Below are 24,767 nucleotides of genomic sequence, written 5' to 3' on the forward strand. Positions count from 1 at the left end.
CCCCTCCAAATTTCCCTCGAAACATTACCCAATAAACGGAATCATATAACATTTTGACGCCATTCGCCCAAACAAAGAAAAATAAAATAAAGTGGGAATGGCTGAATGATTCGAATACAGGTTCGAGAGGGTAGGACAAAAGAATTTCCCTCTTGTGCCCAATGGCAAAGCAAGACTGTCGAGGAGACGAAATTTTCAATGATTTTCAAATAACGTTAGGTAGGTCAAACCTATTTCCTGTGCATGTACTTCGTATTCTCATTTTGACCATTATGCTTATTCTAATTAGATTTTATTTTTGAGGCCAGTGATCGTAGATTAATCATGTGCAGGTCTATATTGGTTAAAATTTCTGAACCTGTGCCTACCCCCTAGCTGTGTAACTCAGCGATGTAGGCTAGACTATTTAAAACTACCAAACAAGTGCACTTCTCTGACGTCACAAGTGAAATCAACATGGCGACTTACATTACACTTCCGTCGGGAAAAATGAAAAAGAAGAGAAAGCGTACGGTGATTAGCAAGAAAGATTTACAACAATTAGAAGCACTCTTTCAACAAGATAAATGGCCTGATCGCAGTAAAAAGATGCACCTGGCTACAGTTATCAGTAAATCAGAAAACTTCATATCAACTTGGTTTCAAAACCGACGAGCAAAGTATCGACGTCTTCAACATGAAACAGAGTCGCTTCTAAAAAATGACGACACTGTGAAATTGACATTTCATGATGTGAGGTTTCCAAGCAATGAACCACTGAAAAACAATAACATAGCTGATACGAATGAGGAGGTCGTTGTTAATTCTAATCAAACGCCTATTGGTCTAGAAGAAATCAAATTGGAGCTGAATGTCATCGACAAGAATCAGAAGAACACGCTAAAAAGGGGAAACTCTGTGAATGGAAACGGCGAAAGCTTTAAAAAGGGTAGAGAACAGGTACGTCTACTGCTGGTATAGGTGCGAAGTGATTTTATTTGTTTTTAAATGGATGCTGGTATCAACTTTCACATTCGTTAGTTTCTACCTCTTTCCTTTTCGATGCATTCCGAATTCCGAACCTCTCACGTTCAGATATGAAATGTACTTGATCTCACCTGTGCAGTAAAGGTTTAATAGCCACGGATGATAATTTGTTTGCTTTGAGACGGCTAAGAACTTCTAACAACAATGTACTGGCAATTGGACATGGACTTACCTAGAGTCTACCAATATTCTTGACCTTTCACTTCTGTTACTCCACAACAGTGATATGTGTTTTTACAGTGCCAAAGCCTGCAAACAAATTTTAGATAAAAGAAAAAATGTGTTTTATAGGATTTAATCGTTTACTGTATTTTCTTATCTTAATCAAGTTTTTATAGTCTCTCATAACTCTATATAGAGTGTCCTCTATGTATTTTTTTTCTTTTTTCTTTTTTAATTTTGTACATGTATGTTTATATTCTTGTTTATATGTAAATATTTTATTGAGGGTGAGACTTTAATAAACTATTTGAATTGAATTGAATCTGTTATGTTTTTTTAGTAATTTTGGCTCACTATCTTTTCAGATATCACATGACGCCAACAAGCCTGGAGTGACTTTATCTTGGGAATTTGTCTTCCGACAGATCGTGGAAATGGCTGCTGCTTCCGAGGGAGCCATGGCGGAGGGCCACCCGTCCATTACCCAGGCCGTGCGCCATGCAGCCCTAGGAGTGTCATTACGGGACGCCAAGCTTGTGTACAGTCGCGAGTATGGACTGGACTGTGAAACAATATGATATACGATATTTTCACCTGTAATCGTCCCACACGTTTCAAGAAATAAATTTTCAATGTATTGTTATTTCTTTGTTTTCTGCAAACCGAAGAGTTAAAATGATATTAGATAAGTCATTAAAGTGTTCACTAGGCCAATACAACTACATTAATAAATATGGGTCGTGTATACAGTAAACAGCGCGTGATAATGCCTTTGCGTAAATACAAACAAAAAATGACACTGACTAACTCAAACATCGGGGCGAAAAAGCGCTATCCTTGCTCGGTAATTAGCGAGTTGATGATTTTGCTTTTTCTTGGTACATGTGGCGCCTTTTCCACCTGAATAAGGAAAATAAAACTGACGTGTTTTTTTTAATTTTTAGACCCGAAAATAAACGGAAAAGACCTGGTTGACTGTTTTAACTTACCGGTAAATACGATTTTTACCCGAAAAAGCGAAAGGCTATTTTATTAAAGTTAAATTTATTTAGTTCTTTTACATTGTTTACACTAAATAATTTTACTAATTTGAAAATTTGACGAAGATCAGAGTAAAATGGACATTGTACATAATAAAATATGATTTTCATCTTCAATATTTCTTCTTAATTACAACAAGCGCACAATCGGTTAGCCCTTGGAACATAATGTTTTCTGCCATACTCTGTATTTAGATTCTGCGACGAAAGCCTTACTTTAGATAAACACCATTTATAAACACTATCAATATGCTTGATTAGATAAGATTGTAACAGTTTCTTGTGTAGGGATATTAAAATACGTGAATCGATATATCAATAGCGCCAATGCCTTTTATTTATGGAGAAACATTTATCTAATTTCTAATAAAATTACATAATGTTGATCAAATCATGTCTGTTTCATGAGGTAATATATACACTGCATAATACTTTTTAACACTTTAAACGATATTTCAATGTGTTAAATAAGGCATCTCACTAAGTATTTCTTAATTGTCTCGATGAGATAGCTTGAATATGATAGATATATGTGTACACTGATCAAAATTGTTGTATGACAACCTGGCTTGGCAGTAACAAGGCAACAGACAGATGATAAAAATCAAATGAAGTCAACCCATCCCTAACAATGTACGTAGAAAACCAACTAATACGGCATCAACTAATTATAAAATTGTTTCGATCAATCTGATTAAAATCAGCTGTTACTTAGCTACGTACGTTTACTCAGAGACTTGTATATCAGTATATGGTATATACGTCTCTGGTTTACTAGGCATAATACGTAGTAAACGTAGCCATGTTACAGCTGATTTTAATCAGATTGCTAGCTGTTTCAATACTATGATGATAAACTTATCGTATCAAAGAATGGAATTTGTCTTGTCACTGTCAGAGACCTATATACGATATTGGTCTCTGTCACTGTTAATTACGCTTTCCCTATTTCTTAAAACATTTTCTTCGTGTTAGAAAGTATGGTTTATATGTCAGGATTTTGTTACACAACCAATGGATACGCTTTTCCTGTTCGAAAATCAATTAAATTCAAACTTTATTTATAGTCGGTACATATTATAACAAGTCAGCATTAGCTCTAATGAGCTATTTTAAAAGACATGCGCAGATCTATACAAAATCAATAAAATAAAAGATAAAAAGCATACAAGTGTATTTACCTGATCGTGAGTTAAAAAATAAAACAACATAGAAATTCAACATCGTTTTATTCGATTACTTTATGTAGTGCTTTTGCTTATTTCGATATTTTCATATTTATTCGACTCCGGACAAATGTGAGGGGTTTATTTCAATTTTACATTCGCCAATTTATCAAACCTCTCCACGACTCCGATTCTAATGGCGGAAAAATCGAACTGCGACTCCCTTACCGATCTGAAAAAATGTATAAAACGAGCAGATCTTCACCAAGAAGATTTGATCGCAGGGCCCTTTTTGGTAAATATGATCTAGTTAGACTATTTTGTAACAAAAAGAGCACTATAAAAACACAAATGTGTAGTTGAAGCTCTTCAGAAATTTACCAAAATGTAAACAATCAACTCGGCAACATTGTTCTGGTGTACTGAAATATGAAAGTGCCTCTTCAAATGGTTACTAAACGTTAAACCACAGACACTTGTATCTGGTAATTAACACCAGTTAAAATTATCCTCGATGTGTATTATACTATAGTACATATCGAGGATAATTTTAACTGGTGTTAATTACCAGATGCAAGTGTCTATGGTTTAAAAACCTCTTGACTTTACTGTATCATTGTTTTGACATTCCTAGTGCTTTGATCATGGACCCAATGTTTCATTATCAATAATGATCCTAATCCTAACAATGGGCTTCAGAAAGATCTTGACAAACTTTCACTTTAGGAGCAAAAATGGAAAGAGATGGCTTTACGTCCATGCAAATGCAATGTGTTATCTGCGACTTAATTTAAACCAAAAATCCCACAGTCAACAAGTACAAATTACATGGACATATATTAGTGCATGTTGATAGGGCAAAGTATTACGGTGTTATCATCCAATCTGACCTTAAATGGGACTCCCATATCAATAACAAAAAATATACCATCTGCACAAAGGCAAATTCCACTCTTGGCCGAAATCTCAAAATTGGCTCAACATCAGTCAAATTAGTAATTACAGGCATAAACATCATTAGTATGACCAATAACAAACCTAAACATACAGCATGCCTGAAATGCTGGATCACCTGAAATTGTGCCCCAGCTAGCAGACAGATGAAGAGATATATGCCCGTCAGACCATGTTGTTCAACATCCTTAACCAACGGAGTCGCTTACAAGGTATTCCAGGCATCGTCACCAGCTCTCATTTCAAATACACCATTCCAAAACCTTGTCTAGAAAAACTTCATTTTTTCCAAAAAATACATACGAGTGGAACAAATTATCACCAGACATGAGTCGCCCACATTGCCATCAACACCCAGAACAACCATCCAGAGTCTACAGTAACAAATTTTAATTTGTAACTTTAGCTATACAGGAAAATTGTTGCAACAAAATTATATTTTTTTTATGTTTGTTTAGATAGCATTATCGGCTTCATCCGAATTACTCACCTCTGAGACTGAGAAATGCTTATTGTGTACAAACCACCCCGCTTAACCATACTAATACTTTTGATAAATGCAATAACATATAAATGAATTACTACTTTTTTCAGGTTTTGAAAATAGATCGCTACTTAACAGATCCACAGCACACTTCTCAGACTGGCCTGGCTACTGAGTACATTGATGTGTACCAGTTGACTGTTGCAGACCACATGCATAAACTCAAAGTGGTGCTGCATCCAAAGATATCAACAGATATTCAAAACAGACAGGTTATCATCAGTTATCATATGTTTACTTCACATATAATAGAAATGAGCCTGTGTGCTTACTGTAATGATGAAATATTGTTCTGACATTTTGAAATGTTGAAAACTTTGAGCAATTTCTTAACTGCATGACAATGAATCTTGATGATATCTAGTTATATATTGGGTATATTTTACCTTTATACTGGCTTTCTTGAATGACTACCTATCTGCTCTGTTGAAAATAGATAACCTTAATAGTAAATTAAGGTAACAGGGATAAGATTTGTTTTGGTCAGATGGTTAACAAGATGTATGGATTTGCAATGCATGTATGTTCCAGTTCAAGTAAAAGTCTTCAGAATATATTCGTGGTCAACTATGTATGTTTAAAATTCCCAACAGATTCATTTAAAGAACAAGATGAACTAAATTGCCTGGCATAAAAGTACTTAGTCAAGAAGATTGCTGGAATGATAACATGTTGAACTTTGGTACTAAATCATGATCATGTGCTCTAGACTTTTGATTCCAACTGTTTGCATAATGTATATTCTTCCACACATATAATCATGTGATTATGTTTTAACAACTAATTTCATTAAGAGAACCATTAAAGGTAGATTAATATACCTAATAATAATATATTTTTAAAGTTGTTTTTTGGTGAACATTTTAAAATGACTGAAGTTAATTATCCTTTTTATCTTATTTGTTACATAGAAATGTTTCACGTGTTTTATACACATGTTCACCCATAAGTCTATATATACTGAAGGATTGTATGATATATTTAGCTACCTACTGTATATATCAAATGTCATTTCAGAAACAGCAATCATAACAGTAAATATTTTATCTAACAAATGATCATGAGCTATCGGTTAAAGTAACTCCTGAAGCACAAAATAGTACCAACATGTTTCATCCTGATGAGATAAATGAGCTATTTATATACCTAACTACTGCATCATTTTGTTTTTATGTGTAAATGTTATGATTTCAGTTGAGAGAGGGCTGCTCGGTAATGTTTATGAAATGTACCCTACGTTATGATGAGACCAACTTGTCAGGAAGCAGTATCACTGTAGTGGACACCATCAAGATAGAACCGAAGCCATGCTTGTTGTTTTTACCACCAGGTGACTGTATATGTCTCGTAGATGTTTAAGTCACTGGTAGTGAAGAGAAGAATTACATGATTTTACATCAAGTACTAATTACATGATACTTATGAAAACTGCCACACAACATTGAGCTATACTTATGTCACAAGGTCAAATCCTCTGTAAGCTCTAGTAGTTGCACATATTGTCAAGAATTGTTAGTAGGTAAGAAGGTGTTCCTATGAAATTACTTTCAGTCTTCGTTCGTCTGATTTTTAGCTCACCTGTCCGAAGGGTATGTGAGTTTATGCCGTGGTGTGGTATCCCTCATACATCCACTAATCTGGCATCAACTTTTCTATTTAAACACCTTCTCACTAACAAGAGACCCAGGATAATGATGATATTAGGCCAGTTGCATTCTAGGATGAAGGCCTACAAAGTTCATTTAAGCTAATCTCATTTACCTACTTTCAAGCTCACTTGGGTATAATGTGCTTATATTAAAATCCCAAGGTAATAATATTTGACATGTACCAATAAATAAGTGAGCTCTTGTTTTACACTTTGGAAATATTTGATTTCCCAAAGTTATAATGTTTCCACAATCACATGTATCTCCAGAATAATGTTTTAAAATAAATGACAAACTTAATCATAAATCAGTGAATTAATCCATATTTGTTTTTGTTCCAGACATGTCCAACTTAAGCTGGTGTCCTAACTGCGGTACCAAAGAGAGCAATGATCTTCCCCTCACTTCCTCTCGGGGCTATTATCTTGATCTTTGGTCGAGTATAGAGATGACAGGCCCACAATGGAAGCTACCAAGCACAGGTATATACTTATATGGCTTAAAGAATTCTTCTCTAATGAAATACCATAAACATAGATACAGTATGTAGGGTCACAGATAATGTTTATCAGAGAAAGGACTGGGATAATATGGACAGAATAGCTTTACTATAGATACAGTATGTAGGGTCACAGATAATATTGATACTACGGAGCCCCACTCGATTTGCACTCTTCTCCTTCTAGAATATATCTTCCGGTCACTCGATTTGTAGCTCTTCTGCTTCTGGAAGATCTTCTACCTCTTCTGTCTCGAAGTTGGAAGATTTATCTTCCAAGATGGCGGCGACCATGTTTTAAGTTTGCGAGTGACAAGTTTCACTAGAGAAGGATATATGACACATACATGCATGTGTTTGTGTCATAGTGTTTGAGAAAACTTAAAAACTTGTTTATTTTGGGTTATATTCTCCCGGTTTACTCGATTTACATATAACGGAATGTGATCTTCTTAGAAGGCTTCTCTTCTGAGAAGAGAGCAAATTGAGTGGGGCTCGGATTAGATTGATCAGGGTCTTGGCTCATCTTGATGTATCCTCGATACCCAAGGGATTACATTCACTTTCCCTTTCTGCACCCCTGAAGACTATCACCGCAACGTACACTTTGTTGATAAAACAAAAAGACTTGTTTGATCCAAATGAACCACAAAGTCGTGAAACTGTTAAATTTCTGGCTTTGAACTTCATTGTAACTTTTCTGTGATCTTCAAAGGAAATGCATTGATCAGTTTAGCGATAGGTTAGTTTTTCTTGTTGACATCAATTAAATACTAGTTGTGTGCATTGGGGCATGACATACTCAATGGGCACAGAGAGCAAAAATGAAAATAACCCCTAGTATATTGAGGATCATCTTCATGGAACACTGCGTAAAATTATGATTTTTTCTGAGAAAGTTCATCACACTTTTGTTGGGGTATTAATTTGAGAATAAAAAGTATTCCACATCAGTCATCAACCTGAAATAATAAAAAAAGAACGGAGAAGTAAAGTGGAATAATTTCCAAAGTTTGTGATGCTTGGGTGCTTTCATGCCTAAATCCAGTTCAATATCAATGCCACAAGGTTTAAGATTCAATGTCACTTCACTTGCAGATCAAGAATCCAAAAGTGTTGGAACTGTGACAGAACAGGATATCTACAAAGTCAAAGAGATTGCCAAGAAGTGGACAGACCTAAAAACCATCAGCCCATATATGATTGTCAGGGTGGTAGGAAAATGTCGACTACTCCACTACGCTAAGCCATCCAAGTCAGAGAAGTGGCCTTTTCAGGTGTGACCTCACTGTGAGAATGGTATACACTCCTTACGTGAGCCATTGTTGATGTCATTACATTTATACATATATATTTACATCTCCCCCTTCTACAGCTTATTAAACTCTGACTGTGAATGAATTAGCGTATATGCAGCGAAAAAAGGCTCAGCTGATTAATATGCGCTGGAATCGGTAACATATAATTTATGACGTTGTCTCATTGTGACATTACAAAACTCAACTAGACATCACCATTTTGAAAGGACTGATCAACACAATCTTAGTGTTTTCTCCTATTATCTGATGATCTCTGTACAAAAAGCTTACGTCAAGTGAGTATTTTGTCAAAAACTAAACTGAATATTGTGAGTGCATATTTAACTTCTCCATGTAGTAGGCTAACAACAAATGGCTGAAGCGTGCAGTTTCTAGAATATTCGACCACATCACTACTAAATCTGTGTCAATACACGCAGTGCTTGACAACCATAGTTTAATCACGGAAATTGTGGATTGTGAATAATCAATTAATTAAAAGCGTAAAAGATATTAAAAAAAAACCACACACACAAAAAGCCCAAAAATTCACTGTAACAAATGTGCTTTTTCAATTTTTAGGCCCATTTTAGTGTTTGTGACAAGACTGGGGTCTGTAATATGGTTTTATGGAATGCTCTATGTAAAGACTATTACCAAAGGTTTGTACATAATGCTGACATAAGTTTTATTAGGTCACCTGAGACGAAGTCTCAGTTGACCTATTGCAATCGCCTTTTGTCCGGCGTCGTCCGGCGTGCGTCGTCCGTCGTGCGTCGTAAACAATTTACATTTTCAACTTCTTCTTAAAAACTGCTGAACTAAATTCAATGAAATTTTACAGGAAGCTTCCATGGCTGAGGGTGAACCAAAATTGTGAATTATATGGTCCCCACCCCCCAGGGGCCTGAGGGGCGGGGCCAAAAAGGGTCAAATTGACTAAAATTTCAAAAATCTTCTTCTCTACTCTCAGATATGGTAGAATCAAATACTTTTCATAGATGGAAGGGTCTTAAGGTGCTTTACCAAAATTGTGAATTTCATGACCCTGGGGTCTCACGTTTGCCCCTGGGTAGGGGGTAAACTTTACTATAGTTTATATAGGGAAATCACATTTTCGACTATCATTTGTTGGATTTCTATTGGAATTTATTCTAACTTTGTTCAAATTATCAGCATGGGATGACAGTTTGATGGTATGTACATGTTGGCCCTGGTTGACCCCCAGGGGCTGGTGGGCGGGGCCAAAAAGGGTCAAATTGACTGAAATTTCAAAAATCTTCTTCTCTATTCTCAGATATGTTAGAATCAAATACTCTTCATAGATGAAGGGGTCTTATGGTGCTTTACCAAAATTGTGAATTTCATGACCCTGGGGTCTCACGTTTGCCCCTGGGTAGGGGGTAAACTTTACTATAGTTTATATAGGGAAATCACATTTTCGACTATCATTTGTTGGATTTCTATTGGAATTTATTCTAACTTTGTTCAAATTATCAGCATAGGATGACAGTTTGATGGTATGTACATGTTGGCCCTGGTTGACCCCCAGGGGCTGGTGGGCGGGGCCAAAAAGGGTCAAATTGACTAAAATTTCAAAAATCTTCTTCTCTACTCTCAGATATGTTAGAATCAAATACTCTTCATAGATGAAGGGGTCTTATGATGCTTTACCAAAATTGTGAATTTCATGACCCTGGGGTCTCACGTTTGCCCCTGGGTAGGGGGTAAACTTTACTATAGTTTATATAGGGAAATCACATTTTTGACTATTATTTGTTGGATTTTTATTGGAATTCATTCTAACTTCGTTAACGTTATCAGCTTGGGATGACAGTTTGATGTACATGTTGGCCCTGACTGACCCCCAGGGGCTGATGGGCGGGGCCAAAAAGGGTCAAATTAACTGAAATTTCAAAAATCTTCTTCTTACAACCCAAATAAGGTAGAATTAAATACTCTTCACAGATCGAAGGGTCTTAAGGTGCTTTACCATAATTGTGAATTTCCTAGCCCTGGGGTCTCGCGTTTGCCCCATGGGAGGGGATAAACTTTACTATAGTTATAGGGAAATCACATTTTTGACTATCATTTGTTTTATTTGTTTTGAAATTCATTCTTTCATTCAAATTTACTGAAATATTTCAAAAATCAGGTGACCGTTAAAGCCCATGGGCCTCTTGTTTAATATTAGGACAGAATACTACCCTTTTTGGACAGAAAATATGTCCAAAATCCACTTTAAATGTCGTAGTTGCCTATGGTATATAGAGGCAGATCCCAAATGGGGCTGAGTTATATTGAGCCTTTTGTATTAAGAGACTATTGTTGTACTATAGACAGTAGCCATGACAGTCTGTAGTCCTACTACTACAGGTAGACTTGAAAAACATTACAGAATCAACAGAATAACTTTATCATTGAAATATGTCAGTTCAAGTACAGACTTATACATGTAACAAACATGATGTTGCTCCATTATGCCTCGAGACAACTTTTACATAGCAGTAATATAATGTAATGGCTTGCTAGACAGCATTCAACTGAACGAGCTTATGAGAAATTTGTCCTGGTCGTGTTTAGCAGGGTGACATAATACCCAGTGTATATATCACATTGTTTTGAAAGGTTACAGGAAGGCAGCGTGATCCTGATCAGGAGATTCACTGTAAAGAAGAGCTATTACAGTAGTGGCCGAGAGATCCAGGCACCTAGAAACTTAGAGTACTACGACATTGACATCAACATGAACCCACATCATCCTCAAAGTGAAATACACATCCTGTCATTGTCAGCTGTACCTAAAAACATTCGTCTCCCAGACCTGGAGTATAACTTTGTCACTCGCCAACAGCTAGGGTAAATAGTCAAAGCTAGATTTTCACTGCTATCATGTTTGTAACATACTCAGATTTTGCAATCACATGTATATTAAGAAAAAAAAAGACAATTCAGTTCACTTTACCAATTGACACTGAAACTTTTGTAAAAATCGTTAAAAAAAGGTAATCAGGGTTTTTGATTTAGTTGCTCCATCTATCCTGAAAAGCACTTGCATAAAAATCTAACATGAAGCTAATCAGGACTTGTCAGTTAAAATATAATGCTGTAAATATTAATGACGTTAATTTCACACATTGTGATGAAAATAGATGTCATTTGTATTTCTGACATGTTATTGTCACACCTACAGGTCCATGCCTGACAACTACATCTGTGATATTGTTGGTTGTGTGACATATGTTGGACGCTATGAACGGGACCCTATAACAAGTTAGTATGGAAACTCAATAGATCCTGTACTAGTGAGCAGGATCTTAATACAAGTTATATTGAATGTGTAAAAATTCCCAAATGAAATCAGTTTAATCTCATGATAGAGTCTCAACTTTTGAAACTTCTGAAAGGGTAGAATCAAATAATTGAATACACATTTTTTCAAGCATGTTGAACATTCCTTTCATTTAAAATAATGTATCATTTCAGTGAGTACCTCTAAGTTACTATATGAATGTTTAAATGAATGCAAGAAGTAATAGTGTAAGTGTCAAATCAAGTTTTATCCTAATTCTGATGTGTGTACAGATAAAGCAGGCCTGGACAGCGGAGGGTTTTGGGTACGGCGTTGGTTACACCTGCGGGATGCATCCAGTAAAAAGTCATTTATAGTAGAAATGTTCAGAGCAGCAGAGGTAAATAAAATATCATATCTAAGGGCCTTTTCTTTTATGCGGACAAACTGGTTCGTCAGTTTTTAAATATAGTATTTCAAACATATATCTTGACGGACCTTCAAATGTTATACAGGCCTTGGGAATCTTTGTCAAGGTTCGTCTGAAAAAAATATAGGATCGCCAGGTCGTCTTTATTTCATAAACGAACAACACCGGTCCAACAGGACCAACTGTTTGGACCGCAAAATGAAAACGGCCTAAGACTTCTTCCTTAGAAACATAACAGCAATTTGATTTATGGTAGGACAATATTGTGCAATTGAACTTGAGGGCTTTAACATATGTGTGTTGAATGTAGTTTGAGTGAAATTTCTTTATTTTCAACATATCTGGTATATATATATATATGTATATAAAGATGTTTCTCATGTGCACCTTTCTAGAATGAAAATACAGATTTTATACATTCTATCATACAAGTAAAATATGTTACATTCAGCGGGAAACCTTTCAGTTTTCTATTTATTTCATTCTTAAAGAAAAAAAGAGAGAAAACAATCAATATGTTGAATCAGTAGCATTACCTTTGACATTGAATCCTTGTGATTTTATGCTTGACAACAAGACAGTGCCATTTTGAATGGGCTGCTCAACGTAATTTCATAATTTTCTATTTTCTATCTTTGCCTTGTTTTGATCTGAACCCCAAAAATCAGCAGATTTCAATGAAGTGAATAGAAAGCACCTTTCTGATTGGTCACAAACAAGTTATATCATCATTATTGATGATAAAAGATTCTAATATTATCATTAGTGATGATAGTTTCTGATATTTCACTGGCAAAAGTCAGCTTTCTTAGATGACTTTATTTTTATTATTTCCTACAGCACAAATGAAAAGGTTAAGAATTTTACAAAAGGAACAATTTGGGTATAATATTATTTCAATGTGTTAAGTTAAGATATGAATATTACTTCATTTATGATTTCCATTTGGATTTGTAGTCATTGATTGGTCCTCAAGTTAAACCCGGTGTTGTCCTGGTCTGTCGACATATGAGGGTGATTAATAACACATCTTACCTGACTGGATCTACTTGTCAACGACAGGTGTATGTCACCTCAACCATCAACACACAGGTAAGTCTGTCACTGACAGGTGTATGTAACCTCATCCATCAACACACAGGTAAGTCTGTCACCGACAGGTGTATGTAACCTCAACCATCAACACACAGGTAAGTCTGTCACTGACAGGTGTATGTCACCTCAACCATCAACACACAGGTAAGTCTGTCACCGACAGGTGTATGTCACCTCATCCATCAACACACAGGTAAGTCTACCTGACATCAACAGGTGTTTGTTGAGGGATTTATCGCACCTTGAACAGCAGGCCATTTTGAGTCAAGAGTCTACTTGTAGTAGCTAGTGACTACCTCACTGAACAACATTAGAGAGGCCTGTTGCATGCCATCCAGAGCAATAAGGAAGAAGTTTTTTGCCTAATTACACAATCATCTCGGCCATCAACACCCAGATAGGCCTACCTATCATCAGACTGAGTCTATCGGTCAACTACCTGTTGAACTTACATAACATAACATGACAGTTTCTCCACAATCAGCATATGATGTGTGTCGTCTTTTCTCCTCTCATCTGATGTCATTTGACAAACGTTTTTTCACCTTAAATAAATGGTGTCATGTGGCACTGTTTATTACAGTTGGTAAAATGTAACAAAGATTTAATACAATTTAACCACTCCCATTTGGTACTATACTCCATTGTTTCCCCATAAAGAGCTGTCATGTAATACCCTGTTTGTTTCTCTCCTAACAGTTGAGTCTACAGGTGTGTAGTGACAATAGACCAGAGCCTGCTGTTACAGATATTCTATCCTGGTCACAGTCACGCGAGGGCAAGCAGGAGGTAGAACACTCCATGGTAGAAGGATACTTTTCCTACCCATGTCTTCCCCAGGGACTGGCTGCCTTCCAGGACATGTACTCTGATCTCAAGGTTGTTAAGTAAATTCTTATGTTCATTAAATCGGCAAAACATAGAAATGTCTTTTTTAATCAATTTGATTTATTACAATAATTGCTGCATTTGATTCTAATTTTAGAACCCACATTGGCAGGTGACACATAGTAATCATGTTGTCTGTATCTTAATCCACACTTTGATTTGTTCCTCGTGGCAGATTAACTCAAAATTCAGGAATCTAAAAAATCTTGAAATTTCACACTATCATGAAACAAGTATGGTGGTGTATTTGTAGATGTGCAATAGGTGTTAAACAGATTACCGATTCCGAGAAAAAAAAAGTGGACTAAACTGTGGCATGTAGATATCTCAATATACAGTGACACATTCATCAGAGATCTTGGTGACCGCTATGTTTCCCTCGTTAGTAATGATTGCCATGCTAATTTACAGATAGTTCCTAGTGATGATTGGAAGAGAGAATTGACAGCCCTTACTTATAGACAACACAAGCGTCTGTTTGTACAGGCAGTGATGGTCTCGGCTAAACTGATACACTCTCCAACGGTCAGGTAAGTTCTAGTTATAGACATTAAATTATCAGCTCCAACGGTCAGGTATGTTCTAGTTATAGACATTAGATAATCGGTCAGGTAAGTTCTATTCATAGACATTAAATAATCAGTCAGGTATGTTCTAGTTATAGACATTAAATAATCAGTCAGGTAAGTTCTAGTTATAGACATTAAATAATTGGTCAGGTAAGTTCTAGTTATAGACATTAAATAATTGGTCAGGTAAGTTCTAGTTATAGACATTAAATAATCGGCCAGGTAAGTTCTAGTTATAGACATTAGATAATCAGTCAGGTATGTTCTAGTTATAGACATTATAATCAGCCAGGTATGTTCTAGTTATAGACATTAAATAATTGGTCAGGTATGTTCTAGTTATAGACATTAAATAATTGGTTAGGTATGTTCTAGTTATAGACATTAAATAATTGGTCAGGTATGTTCTAGTTATAGACATTAAATAATCAGTCAGGTAAGTTCTAGTTATAGACATTAAATAATCGGTCAGGTATGTTCTAGTTATAGACATTAAATAATCGGTCAGGTATGTTCTAGTTATAGACATTATAATCAGCCAGGTATGTTCTAGTTATAGACATTAAATAATCAGTCAGGTAAGTTCTAGTTATAGACATTAAATAATTGGTCAGGTATGTTCTAGTTATAGACATTAAATAATCAGTCAGGTAAGTTCTAGTTATAGACATTAAATAATTGGTCAGGTAAGTTCTAGTTATAGACATTAAATAATCGGTCAGGTATGTTCTAGTTATAGACATTATAATCAGCCAGGTATGTTCTAGTTATAGACATTAAATAATCAGTCAGGTAAGTTCTAGTTATAGACATTAAATAATTGGTCAGGTAAGTTCTAGTTATAGACATTAAATAATCGGTCAGGTAAGTTCTAGTTATAGACATTAGATAATCGGTCAGGTATGTTCTAGTTATAGACATTAAATAATCGGTCAGGTAAGTTCTAGTTATAGACATTATAATCAGCCAGGTATGTTCTAGTTATAGACATTAAATAATCGGTCAGGTATGTTCTAGTTATAGACATTAGATAATCAGTCAGGTAAGTTGTAGTTATAGGCATTAAATAATCAGTCAGGTATGTTCTAGTTATAGACATTAAATAATCAGTCAGGTAAGTTCTAGTTACAGTGGAACTTCGTTAACTCGAAGTCGACGGGACCACGAAAAAACTTTGAGTTATCCGAGTGTTCGAATTAAGCGAGTTATCGTTTTTGGTGAAAAGTTTGGTCAATATTTGTCAACATTATATAATCATTATAACTTCGCTCTGTCGCTCATCAGTTTAGTGTGAAGACTGGTCAATACATGTAAATATATATGTAATGTTTCGTTATGTCACTTGTAATTTGGTGTAGTTTTGCCGATATACAGTCACGATAAAGTTTCTTTCACTTAGTCACTTCAATAACGATCTGATGTGCAAGTCATATTTGCAAAAGGTAAACGATAAAACGGAATTCGACAAAATAACAAGTTATTAATGTCAAAACAAATAACCGTTTAAGTTTAACACAGATTGCATACAAAACGTAACAGAACCATTACCTTTTATTGGACATACATAAAACACTGTTTGTTCGGCCTACTTACTTTTTATTGATAACCACGCCATTTCCATGTGTATTAGCACCGGAAGTTGGGCTGCGCATGTGCGTATAAAATGTTACTGTAACTGAGTTGGCGTTTTATCCGATTTAAGGGTCATCTATATAGCAGAATAATGTTGAAGTTCAAACACGAATAAATAGCTTACAATTTGCACAAAAATAGTCATGTAATATACCAAAATGTTTGTTTGGACATGTAGTGTCTTAAAATCACAACTAATTTGATGTAGATGCTAACAATTTCTTCTATAGAGTTACTTTGTGGTAAGTTGTAGCATGGAATAATTCTATGCCACAAAAATAACCAAACCTGAAAAATAGTCCAGCTGTTATGCTCACAGGTGTCTATAGCACAGGGTAGGAGCATTTGTTTGACCGGATTTGACTTTATATAGGTATAAACACATATTTAGTTTTGACCTTGAAATGCAAATGGCGGCTGTGGATGATATTACACAAATATGGCATAAAGAGAGGCATTTCAGCCATTAAAAATGCTCCTATATCATACATTTAAGACATCTGATTATAGTAAGAATGACCATTTTAAGACAAATTGTCAAACTGGTGAGTTTTGGGCCTTTTTCAGAAATATATGTCTTTTACCCCAAACTCAACGGATGAACATTTTTTCCTAAAAACAGTCTTCCTGCCATGTCTAGAGTTCTCTATAGTATCTTATATGAGCATTTTTGGCGTTTGAAATACCTTCTTATATGCCATAATTGTCTGATCTTATTCACAACCGCCATTTGCATTTCAAGGTCTAAATAAAATCAGTGTTAATACATATCATAAAGTCCAATCTAGTCAAACCATTGCTCCTAGTTTGTGCTTTAGACTCTTGTGAGCAAAACGACATGACTGTTTTGCACAATAAATGAGATACGAATGAGTTAATTATGTCCCCCTGAAACATGCATTTTTCCCATGTTTTGTTGAAATTTACGAACTACTGAACAAATTGAATGTCAACAGCAAGGCCCAAAGTTTGACATGATACATATCAAAATTTTATCAAGTTACTTCTATTAAATTGATGAATTTATGAAACACTTATAATAGCATGTAGGTTAGTAGTGCCGATATGTTCAGTATTACAAACGGAATTTAGATCTAGCTCTTAAAAAATGTCGGCGTTTGCCACCGATCGACGAAAATTATACTTTGAGTTATTCGAACATTTCAAGTAGGATTTTTATTGTTGGGACCAAATTTTTACTTCGTATTATCCGAGTTTTACGAGTTATCCGAATTCGAATTTTCCGAGTTTTTTTTACTAAGATAAAGAGAGAATTCGGCCGGGACCGGCGAGGTACTTCGAGTTAAGCGGGGTATTCGAGTTATCCGAGTTCGAGTTAACGAAGTTCCACTTTATAGACATTAAATAATTGGTCAGGTAAGTTCTAGTTATAGACATTAAATAATCGGTCAGATATGTTCTAGTTATAGACATTAAACAAGAGGCCCAGAGGGCCTGTATCGCTCACCTGGTTTCATGAGATATGAAACAAGAACTATGCTTAAGTATATTTGCCACTGGTATTGCTATGTCAATATTTATCATATGCATTTTATATGGTTACATGAACATTGTTTTTATTGTAACTCTAAAAATGTCAATTTAGCCAAATTGATCCCTTTTGGCCCCGCCCCTCAGCCCCCCGGGGGTCAGCCCCACCAATTGTACAATTTTGAATCCCTACCCCAAGGGGATGTTACCAAGCGAATATGAGCGATATATATATATCCATTGCTTAGTTTCAGAGAAGAAGTTGTTTATATCAATTTAGGCAAATTGACCCCTTCTGGCCCGCCCCTCAGCCCTCAGGGGGGTCAGCCCTATCATTTTTACAATTTTGAATCCCTACCCCAAGGGGATATTACCAGTCAAATATGTGAGATATCCATTGCTTAGTTTCAGAGGAGAAGTCGTTTATATCAATCTAGCCAAACTGGCCCTTTTTGGCCCCGCCCCTAAGAAACCCAGGGGGTTAGCCCCACTAATTGTACAATTTTGAATTCCTACCCCAAGTAGGTGCTACAAGGCAAATACGTGAGATATCCATTGCTCGGTTTCAGAGGAGAAGTTGTTTATATCAATTTAGCCAAATTGACCCTGTTTGGCCCCGCCCCTCAGCGCCCCGGGGGGTCAGCCCCACCATTTGTACAATTTTGAGTCCCCACTCAGTAGTGATGCTACCAGGCAAATATGAGCGATATCAATTGCTCGGTTTCAGAGAAGAAGTCGTTTATATCAATAGAGCCCAATTGACCACATTTGGCCCCGCCCCTCAGGCCCCTTGGGGGTCAGCCCCATCATTTGTACAATTTTGAATCCCCACCACATAGTGATGCTACCAGGAAAATATGAGCAATATCCAATGCTCGGTTTCAGAGAAGAAGTCGTTTATATCAATATAGCCCAATTGACCTCATTTGGCCCCGCCCCAGAGGCCCCCAGGGGGTCAGCCCCATCATTTGTACAATTTTGAATCCCCACCTCATAGTGATGCTACCAAGCAAATATGAGCGATATCCATTGCTCGGTTTCAGAGAAGAAGTCGTTTATATCAAAATAGCTAAATTGACCCCTTTTGGCCCCGCCCTAGAGGCGCCCAGGGGGTCAGCCCCATCATTTGTTCCATTTTTAGTCCCCTACCCATAGGGATGCTTCTGACCAAATTTGGTGAAATTCCGATCAGCGGTTATGAAGAAGAAGTCAAATAAGTCAATTGTTGACGGACGGACGGACGGACGGACGACGGACGCCACGGTATGGCATAAGCTCACCTTGGTCCTTTGGACCAGGTGAGCTAATAATCAGTCAGGTAAGTTCTTGTTATAGACATTAGATAATCGGTCAGGTATGTTCTAGTTATAGACATTAAATAATTGGTTAGGTAAGTCCTAGTCTGTTTACTGGGTTTATCCCTTTGTGAACAGGGTATTTCGAGGCAGAGTCTCCTTGTAGGAGCTGATGATTGCCTCAATGAATAACATCTGTAGGCTTGACACATGCTATTCAGAGCCATTTGGCCAAAACGTCTTGGCCACAGACAAAACCATGTCAGCCTAGGACAGTCCTTGATCTCAGCTTCCATGAGGAACAAACTTTCTTGGTAGGGAACTAACACTCATCTTGAGTCTTCACCTTAGGTTACATTACTTAATGCTCTACCACTTGTCACAGGTGGGGTGATAAAATATTCCATGTCAGAAACTTGTCACAGGTGGGGTGATAAAATATTCCATGTCAGAAACTTGTCACAGGTGGGGTGATAAAATATTCCATGTCAGAAACTTGTCACAGGTGGGGTGATAAAATATTCCATGTCAGAAACTTGTCACAGGTGGGGTGATAAAATATTCCATGTCAGAAACTTGTCACAGGTGGGGTGATAAAATATTCCATGTCAGAAACTTGTCACACCTGGGGTGATGAAATACTCCATGTCAGAAACTTGTCACAGGTGGGGTGATGAAATACTCCATGTCAGAAACTTGTCACAGGTGGGGTGATGAAATACTCCATGTCAGAAACTTGTCACAGGTGGGGTGATAAAATATTCCATGTCAGAAACTTGTCACAGGTGGGGTGATAAAATATTCCATGTCAGAAACTTGTCACACCTGGGGTGATGAAATATTCCATGTCAGAAACTTGTCACAGGTGGGGTGATAAAATATTCCATGTCAGAAACTTGTCATAGGTGGGAGCGATGAAATATTCCATGTCAGAAACTTGTCACAGGTGGGGTGATAAAATATTCCATGTCAGAAACTCGGAATTTATTTTTTGTACAATTGAAGTTTATTTTCAAAGAACTATTAGTTGGGCTTTTCACTCAGGTTATCTTGATTAAAAAAAATTGTTTTGATTTACAGCCATGTGGCACCAGAAACACACAGATGGAAATTAAGGGGGAAAATTAAATCCAAGACAAAAAAGACACCATCTTGTGAAGCAGAAGTTGTGGTTGTGGACGCAGAGACTCATGCCCTTGCTGACCAGATGGAAGTTTTAGGGATAGTGGAGCCTCACCAGTTAGTACACACCTTTCCCCTGCCTTACAGCTCTGCCCACTGGTCCAAGCTCAGGCAGCAACTCATATTCCCCTCGGGAGAGCTCTCAACAGAGAGATATCAAAGCTCCAATACAGCAGGACATAGCACCAATACAGCAGGACATAGCACCAATACAGCAGGACATAGCACCGATACAGCAGGACATAGCACCAATACAGCAGGACATGGTACCCATACAACAGCACATAACTCCGACACAGCAGGATACACATCAGATGGTACAGGGCATTCTTCAGACCCAGCAAGGTTGGACAGAGGTTGGTATCTGTTTCTGTCATTTTTTCTCCATATTTATCTTCAAATAAGCCCCCGCCCATAATGTAAAAGTACTGTATTTATCCTCAAATAAGCCCCTCTCATAATGTATAAGTAATACTGTATTTATCCTTAAATAAGCCCCCTCCCATAATGTAAAAGTACTGTATTTATCTTCAAATAAGCCCCCGCCCATAATGTAAAAGTAATACTGTATTTATCCTTAAATAAGGCCCCTCCCATAATGTAAAAGTACTGCATTTATCCTCAAATAAGCCCCTCTCATAATGTAGAAGTTAGTACTGTATTTATCCTTAAATAAGCCCTCTCCTCTCGTGTAAAAGTTAAGTTCTGTTTATCCTCAAATAAGCCCCCCTCCCCTACTGTAAAAGATAAGTACTGTATTTATTCTCAAATGGATGACTTATTTGTGAACCACTTTTATCTTACCGTATTATTTAAGAGAAATTGATGATCCTGCGAGAATTAAAAAGGGGCTTATTTGAGGATAAATACAATAAACAATATATAGTTGAAGAGTGTACATTATTTATTGATGTATCAAGTAAGGATATGGAACATTTTCAGTGACTTCGACATTGTGGCCGTATAATTTAAATGGCGGACAATAATTATATGTAAATGTATGTCTTGCCTATCCTGCTTTGTTAGTATATTTTGTTTAAGTTTTGTTTGTTTGCACTGTACATATATGCATTGCACTGATAGACTGAACCAGATATTATCTCGACAAGCTCCTCAAATCTTATCTCAAAACATTGGATATTTATTGAGGACACCCTGCCATTTTATTTCAGATATCCTTGGATGTTTTATCTTGACATGGACAGGATTAAACTCTCACGTTTTGTTAAACACTATCTGGAGGCCTACAGCTGAGAATTGTGGGAGTGAACGAACTATGTCAGAATTGTTGTGCGTGTCTCATCCTTCTATCGACTGGCTGTCCTACCCATATAGACACCCGTCGGACTTCCCAACAATACTCCAGTCAGCTACACAGTGTGTTGGACAAAGATACCTACTGGTACTAGACTGCTACCGGCATTCCCTCGAAGAGAATCAGGAACTGGTCTTAAAGCATGCTTACAGAGTATAATCAGTCCACCATAGCTGTTGTACATAAAACAGTGTGTTAATTCTGTACAAATCATAGTTATAACTTATCCATTCTATGCAAACCTTAATAATAACTTAAAACAGCATTCTTTTTTCTTTTTTTTTTGCTGAGTTTTTTCTTCTTATTTTTCAATTTGCTATTTCACGACAAAATTACCATTTTGTGTGCTTAGAAATGGACTCTACACTTAGTCTATCATATAACATCCCTTTACAATGCTTTGTTATAAGGGTATAGCTCAGAATTCAAACAACACTTCATTATCTTTTAACTGTATTTTTTAAGAAATACTTCTTTTTCACCAATAATATCACAGACTTCCCACAACACATTTAACTAACTGATATATCATGGGCATATTATTCTCTGCAAAGCGGGGGTCCTTTCTACATTCATTTCAGTAGTTAACCAGCGGTCAATTCAAATAACGACATTAAGATATCTGAGAAAAGTCCAGGTAAATGCACATTAAGTTATGGCTATACTTAGGCTGGACTTTCTTCTCCAATGTTTAACTCCGGGCAGCATTGTACTGACAATAACAATAAAGAGAATAATTTTGGTAATTGAATTTATTCATATTTTATGAACGAATTCTAAATTTTGAGAACAATTTGTAATTATCAATCTATCTCTTTCATCCGTTTTTTTTTTTTTTTTTTTTAGAATGAAACAAGAAATTATGTAATATCATACATATTCATTCATGCACATGTTCATTTTGACATATTAGGAACATCAACACAAAATAATCCTTTTAAACCTCACAGACAAATAAATATTCATTGCTAGTTCAATCATAAACCTGTTAAAACTCAGACATAACAATTTGACATACTGTCTTCTCTTGCATCCATCAAAATCAAAATCATTCATGTGTAAACCTATATCTCTGACAAAGCCTACTCTTGAACTTTAAACATTCACTTTGATTCATTACAAAATATACAGACTTTATTAGGTTTAAAGAACACATACTGTTATATACAAACAAGAGATCCCAGAGGGATCTTGGCGCCCACCATTGAATGTTCTTCATAGGTTCCATGTCAGATTGATCTTTTCTCTACTTTTCTCTTCTTCTAAGTCTTACTAGTCTGTGTAAATTCAGAAGAAACCTCTAGTACTTTTCAAACAAGGGAAACCTATATATGAAATTTAAGATTTAGGCACCAAGGGGAACCTATATATGGAATTTGAGAAAGATTCCTTCAGTACTTTCTGAGAAATAGCGGTAACAAACTTCAATTGTCAAAATCCAAGATGGCTGCCTGTCGGCCATGTTGTTTTCTGATTGGTCTCAAAATGCAATATGCATAACTAGGCACCAAGGGGAACCTACATATGAAATTTGAGAATGATCCCTTCAGTACTTCTTCAGAAATAGTGATAACAAACTTCATTTGTCAAAATCAAAGATGGCTGCCTGTCGGCCATCTTGTTTTCTGATTGGTCTCAAAATGCAATATGCATAACTAGGCACCAAGAGGAACCTACATATGAAATTTGAGGAAGATCCCTTCTGTACTTTCTCAGAAATAGCGATAACAAACTTCAATGGTCAAAATCCAAGATGGCTGCCTGTCGGCCATCTTGTTTTCCGATCGGTCCCAAAATGCAATATGCATAATAAGACACCAAGGGGAACCTAGATATGAAATTTGAGAAAGATCCCTTCAGTACTTTCTCAGAAATAGCGATAACAAACTTCAATGGTCAAAATCCAAGATGGCTGCCTGTCGGCCATGTTGTTTTCCGATCGGTCCCAAAATGCAATATGCATAACTAGGCACCAAGGGGAACCTACATATGAAATTTAAGAAAGATCCCTTCAGTACTTTCTCAGAAATAGCGATAACAAACTTCAATGGTCAAAATCCAAGATGGCTGCCTGTCGGCCATGTTGTTTTCCGATCGGTCCCAAAATGCAATATGCATAACTAGGCACCAAGAGGAACCTACATATGAAATTTGAGAAAGATCCCTTCAGTATTTTCTCAGAAATAGCGATAACAAACTTCAATGGTCAAAATCCAAGATGGCTGCCTGTCGGCCATCTTGTTTTTCGATCGGTCCCAACATGCAATATGCATAACCAGGCACCAAGGGGAACCTACATATGAAATTTGAGAAAGATCCCTTCTGTACTTTCTGAGAAATAGCGATAACAAACTTCAATGGTCAAAATCCAAGATGGCTGCCTGTCAGCCATCTTGTTTTCCGATCGGTCCCAAAATGCAATATGCATAACTAGGCACCAAGGGGAACCTACATATGAAATTTGAGAAAGATCCCTTCAGTACTTTCTCAGAAATAGCGATAACAAACTTCAATGGTCAAAATCCAAGATGGCTGCCTGTCGGCCATGTTGTTTTTCGATCGGTCCCAAAATGCAATATGCATAACTAGGCACCAAGGGGAACCTACATATGAAATTTGAGAAAGATCCCTTCTGTACTTTCTCAGAAATAGCGATAACAAACTTCAATTGTCAAAATCCAAGATGGCTGCCTGTCGGCCATGTTGTTTTTCGATCGGTCCCAAAATGCAATATGCATAACTAGGCACCAAGGGGAACCTACATATGAAGTTTGAGAAAGATCTCTTTAGTACTTTCTGAGGATTAGCGATAACAAGAATTGTTTACGGACGGACGGACGGACGGACGGACGGACGGACGGACGGACGGAGGGACGGACGGACGGACGGACGACGGACCACGGACGCAGGGCGATTTGAATAGCCCACCATCTGATGATGGTGGGCTAAATATCATTTTTATTGATTTACAATCCTGTTTTATGAAGAAATTCTTCAGTAAATGCAATCTACCTATCAATGATTGTGACGAGTGTTCTGTTGAAGTTTTTAAAAATATTTGATAAGAATCTGATTGAAAAATAAACACGGACTGACTATTCTGTGATCAATGGGAGAAATAATTTCACACATTATTGAAAAATAAAATAGCATCATCAAAGTTCCTCACTTTAACTTGTGGATACAGACTTCAGAGGCCACATAAGATGTTTATTATATACCATATGCACTGGGCTTATA

At 36.6% G+C, this 24,767-nt stretch overlaps 2 protein-coding genes across 2 annotated transcripts; both read left to right on the forward strand.

Annotated features, from left to right (window-relative positions):
• The first annotated feature begins 431 nt into the window (after positions 1 to 431).
• On the forward strand, positions 432 to 1,827 carry LOC117322848 (diencephalon/mesencephalon homeobox protein 1-A-like). The gene is made up of 2 exons (XM_033877789.1): positions 432 to 939; positions 1,554 to 1,827. Exons 1-2 carry the CDS (start codon positions 457 to 459, stop codon positions 1,764 to 1,766), a joined length of 696 nt encoding a protein of 231 aa, XP_033733680.1. The 5' UTR covers positions 432 to 456; the 3' UTR covers positions 1,767 to 1,827.
• A 1,755-nt stretch (positions 1,828 to 3,582) lies between these two features.
• On the forward strand, positions 3,583 to 22,376 carry LOC117324016 (RPA-related protein RADX-like). The gene is made up of 14 exons (XM_033879611.1): positions 3,583 to 3,689; positions 4,943 to 5,104; positions 6,087 to 6,222; positions 6,883 to 7,023; positions 8,139 to 8,317; positions 8,921 to 9,000; positions 10,967 to 11,197; positions 11,532 to 11,611; positions 11,924 to 12,030; positions 13,018 to 13,152; positions 13,855 to 14,034; positions 14,455 to 14,573; positions 20,111 to 20,568; positions 21,385 to 22,376. Exons 1-14 carry the CDS (start codon positions 3,591 to 3,593, stop codon positions 21,684 to 21,686), a joined length of 2,409 nt encoding a protein of 802 aa, XP_033735502.1. The 5' UTR covers positions 3,583 to 3,590; the 3' UTR covers positions 21,687 to 22,376.
• Positions 22,377 to 24,767: the final 2,391 nt, after the last annotated feature.

Source organism: Pecten maximus, chromosome 3, assembly GCF_902652985.1.
Source record: "Pecten maximus chromosome 3, xPecMax1.1, whole genome shotgun sequence".
Classification (NCBI taxonomy): Eukaryota; Metazoa; Mollusca; class Bivalvia; order Pectinida; family Pectinidae; genus Pecten; species Pecten maximus.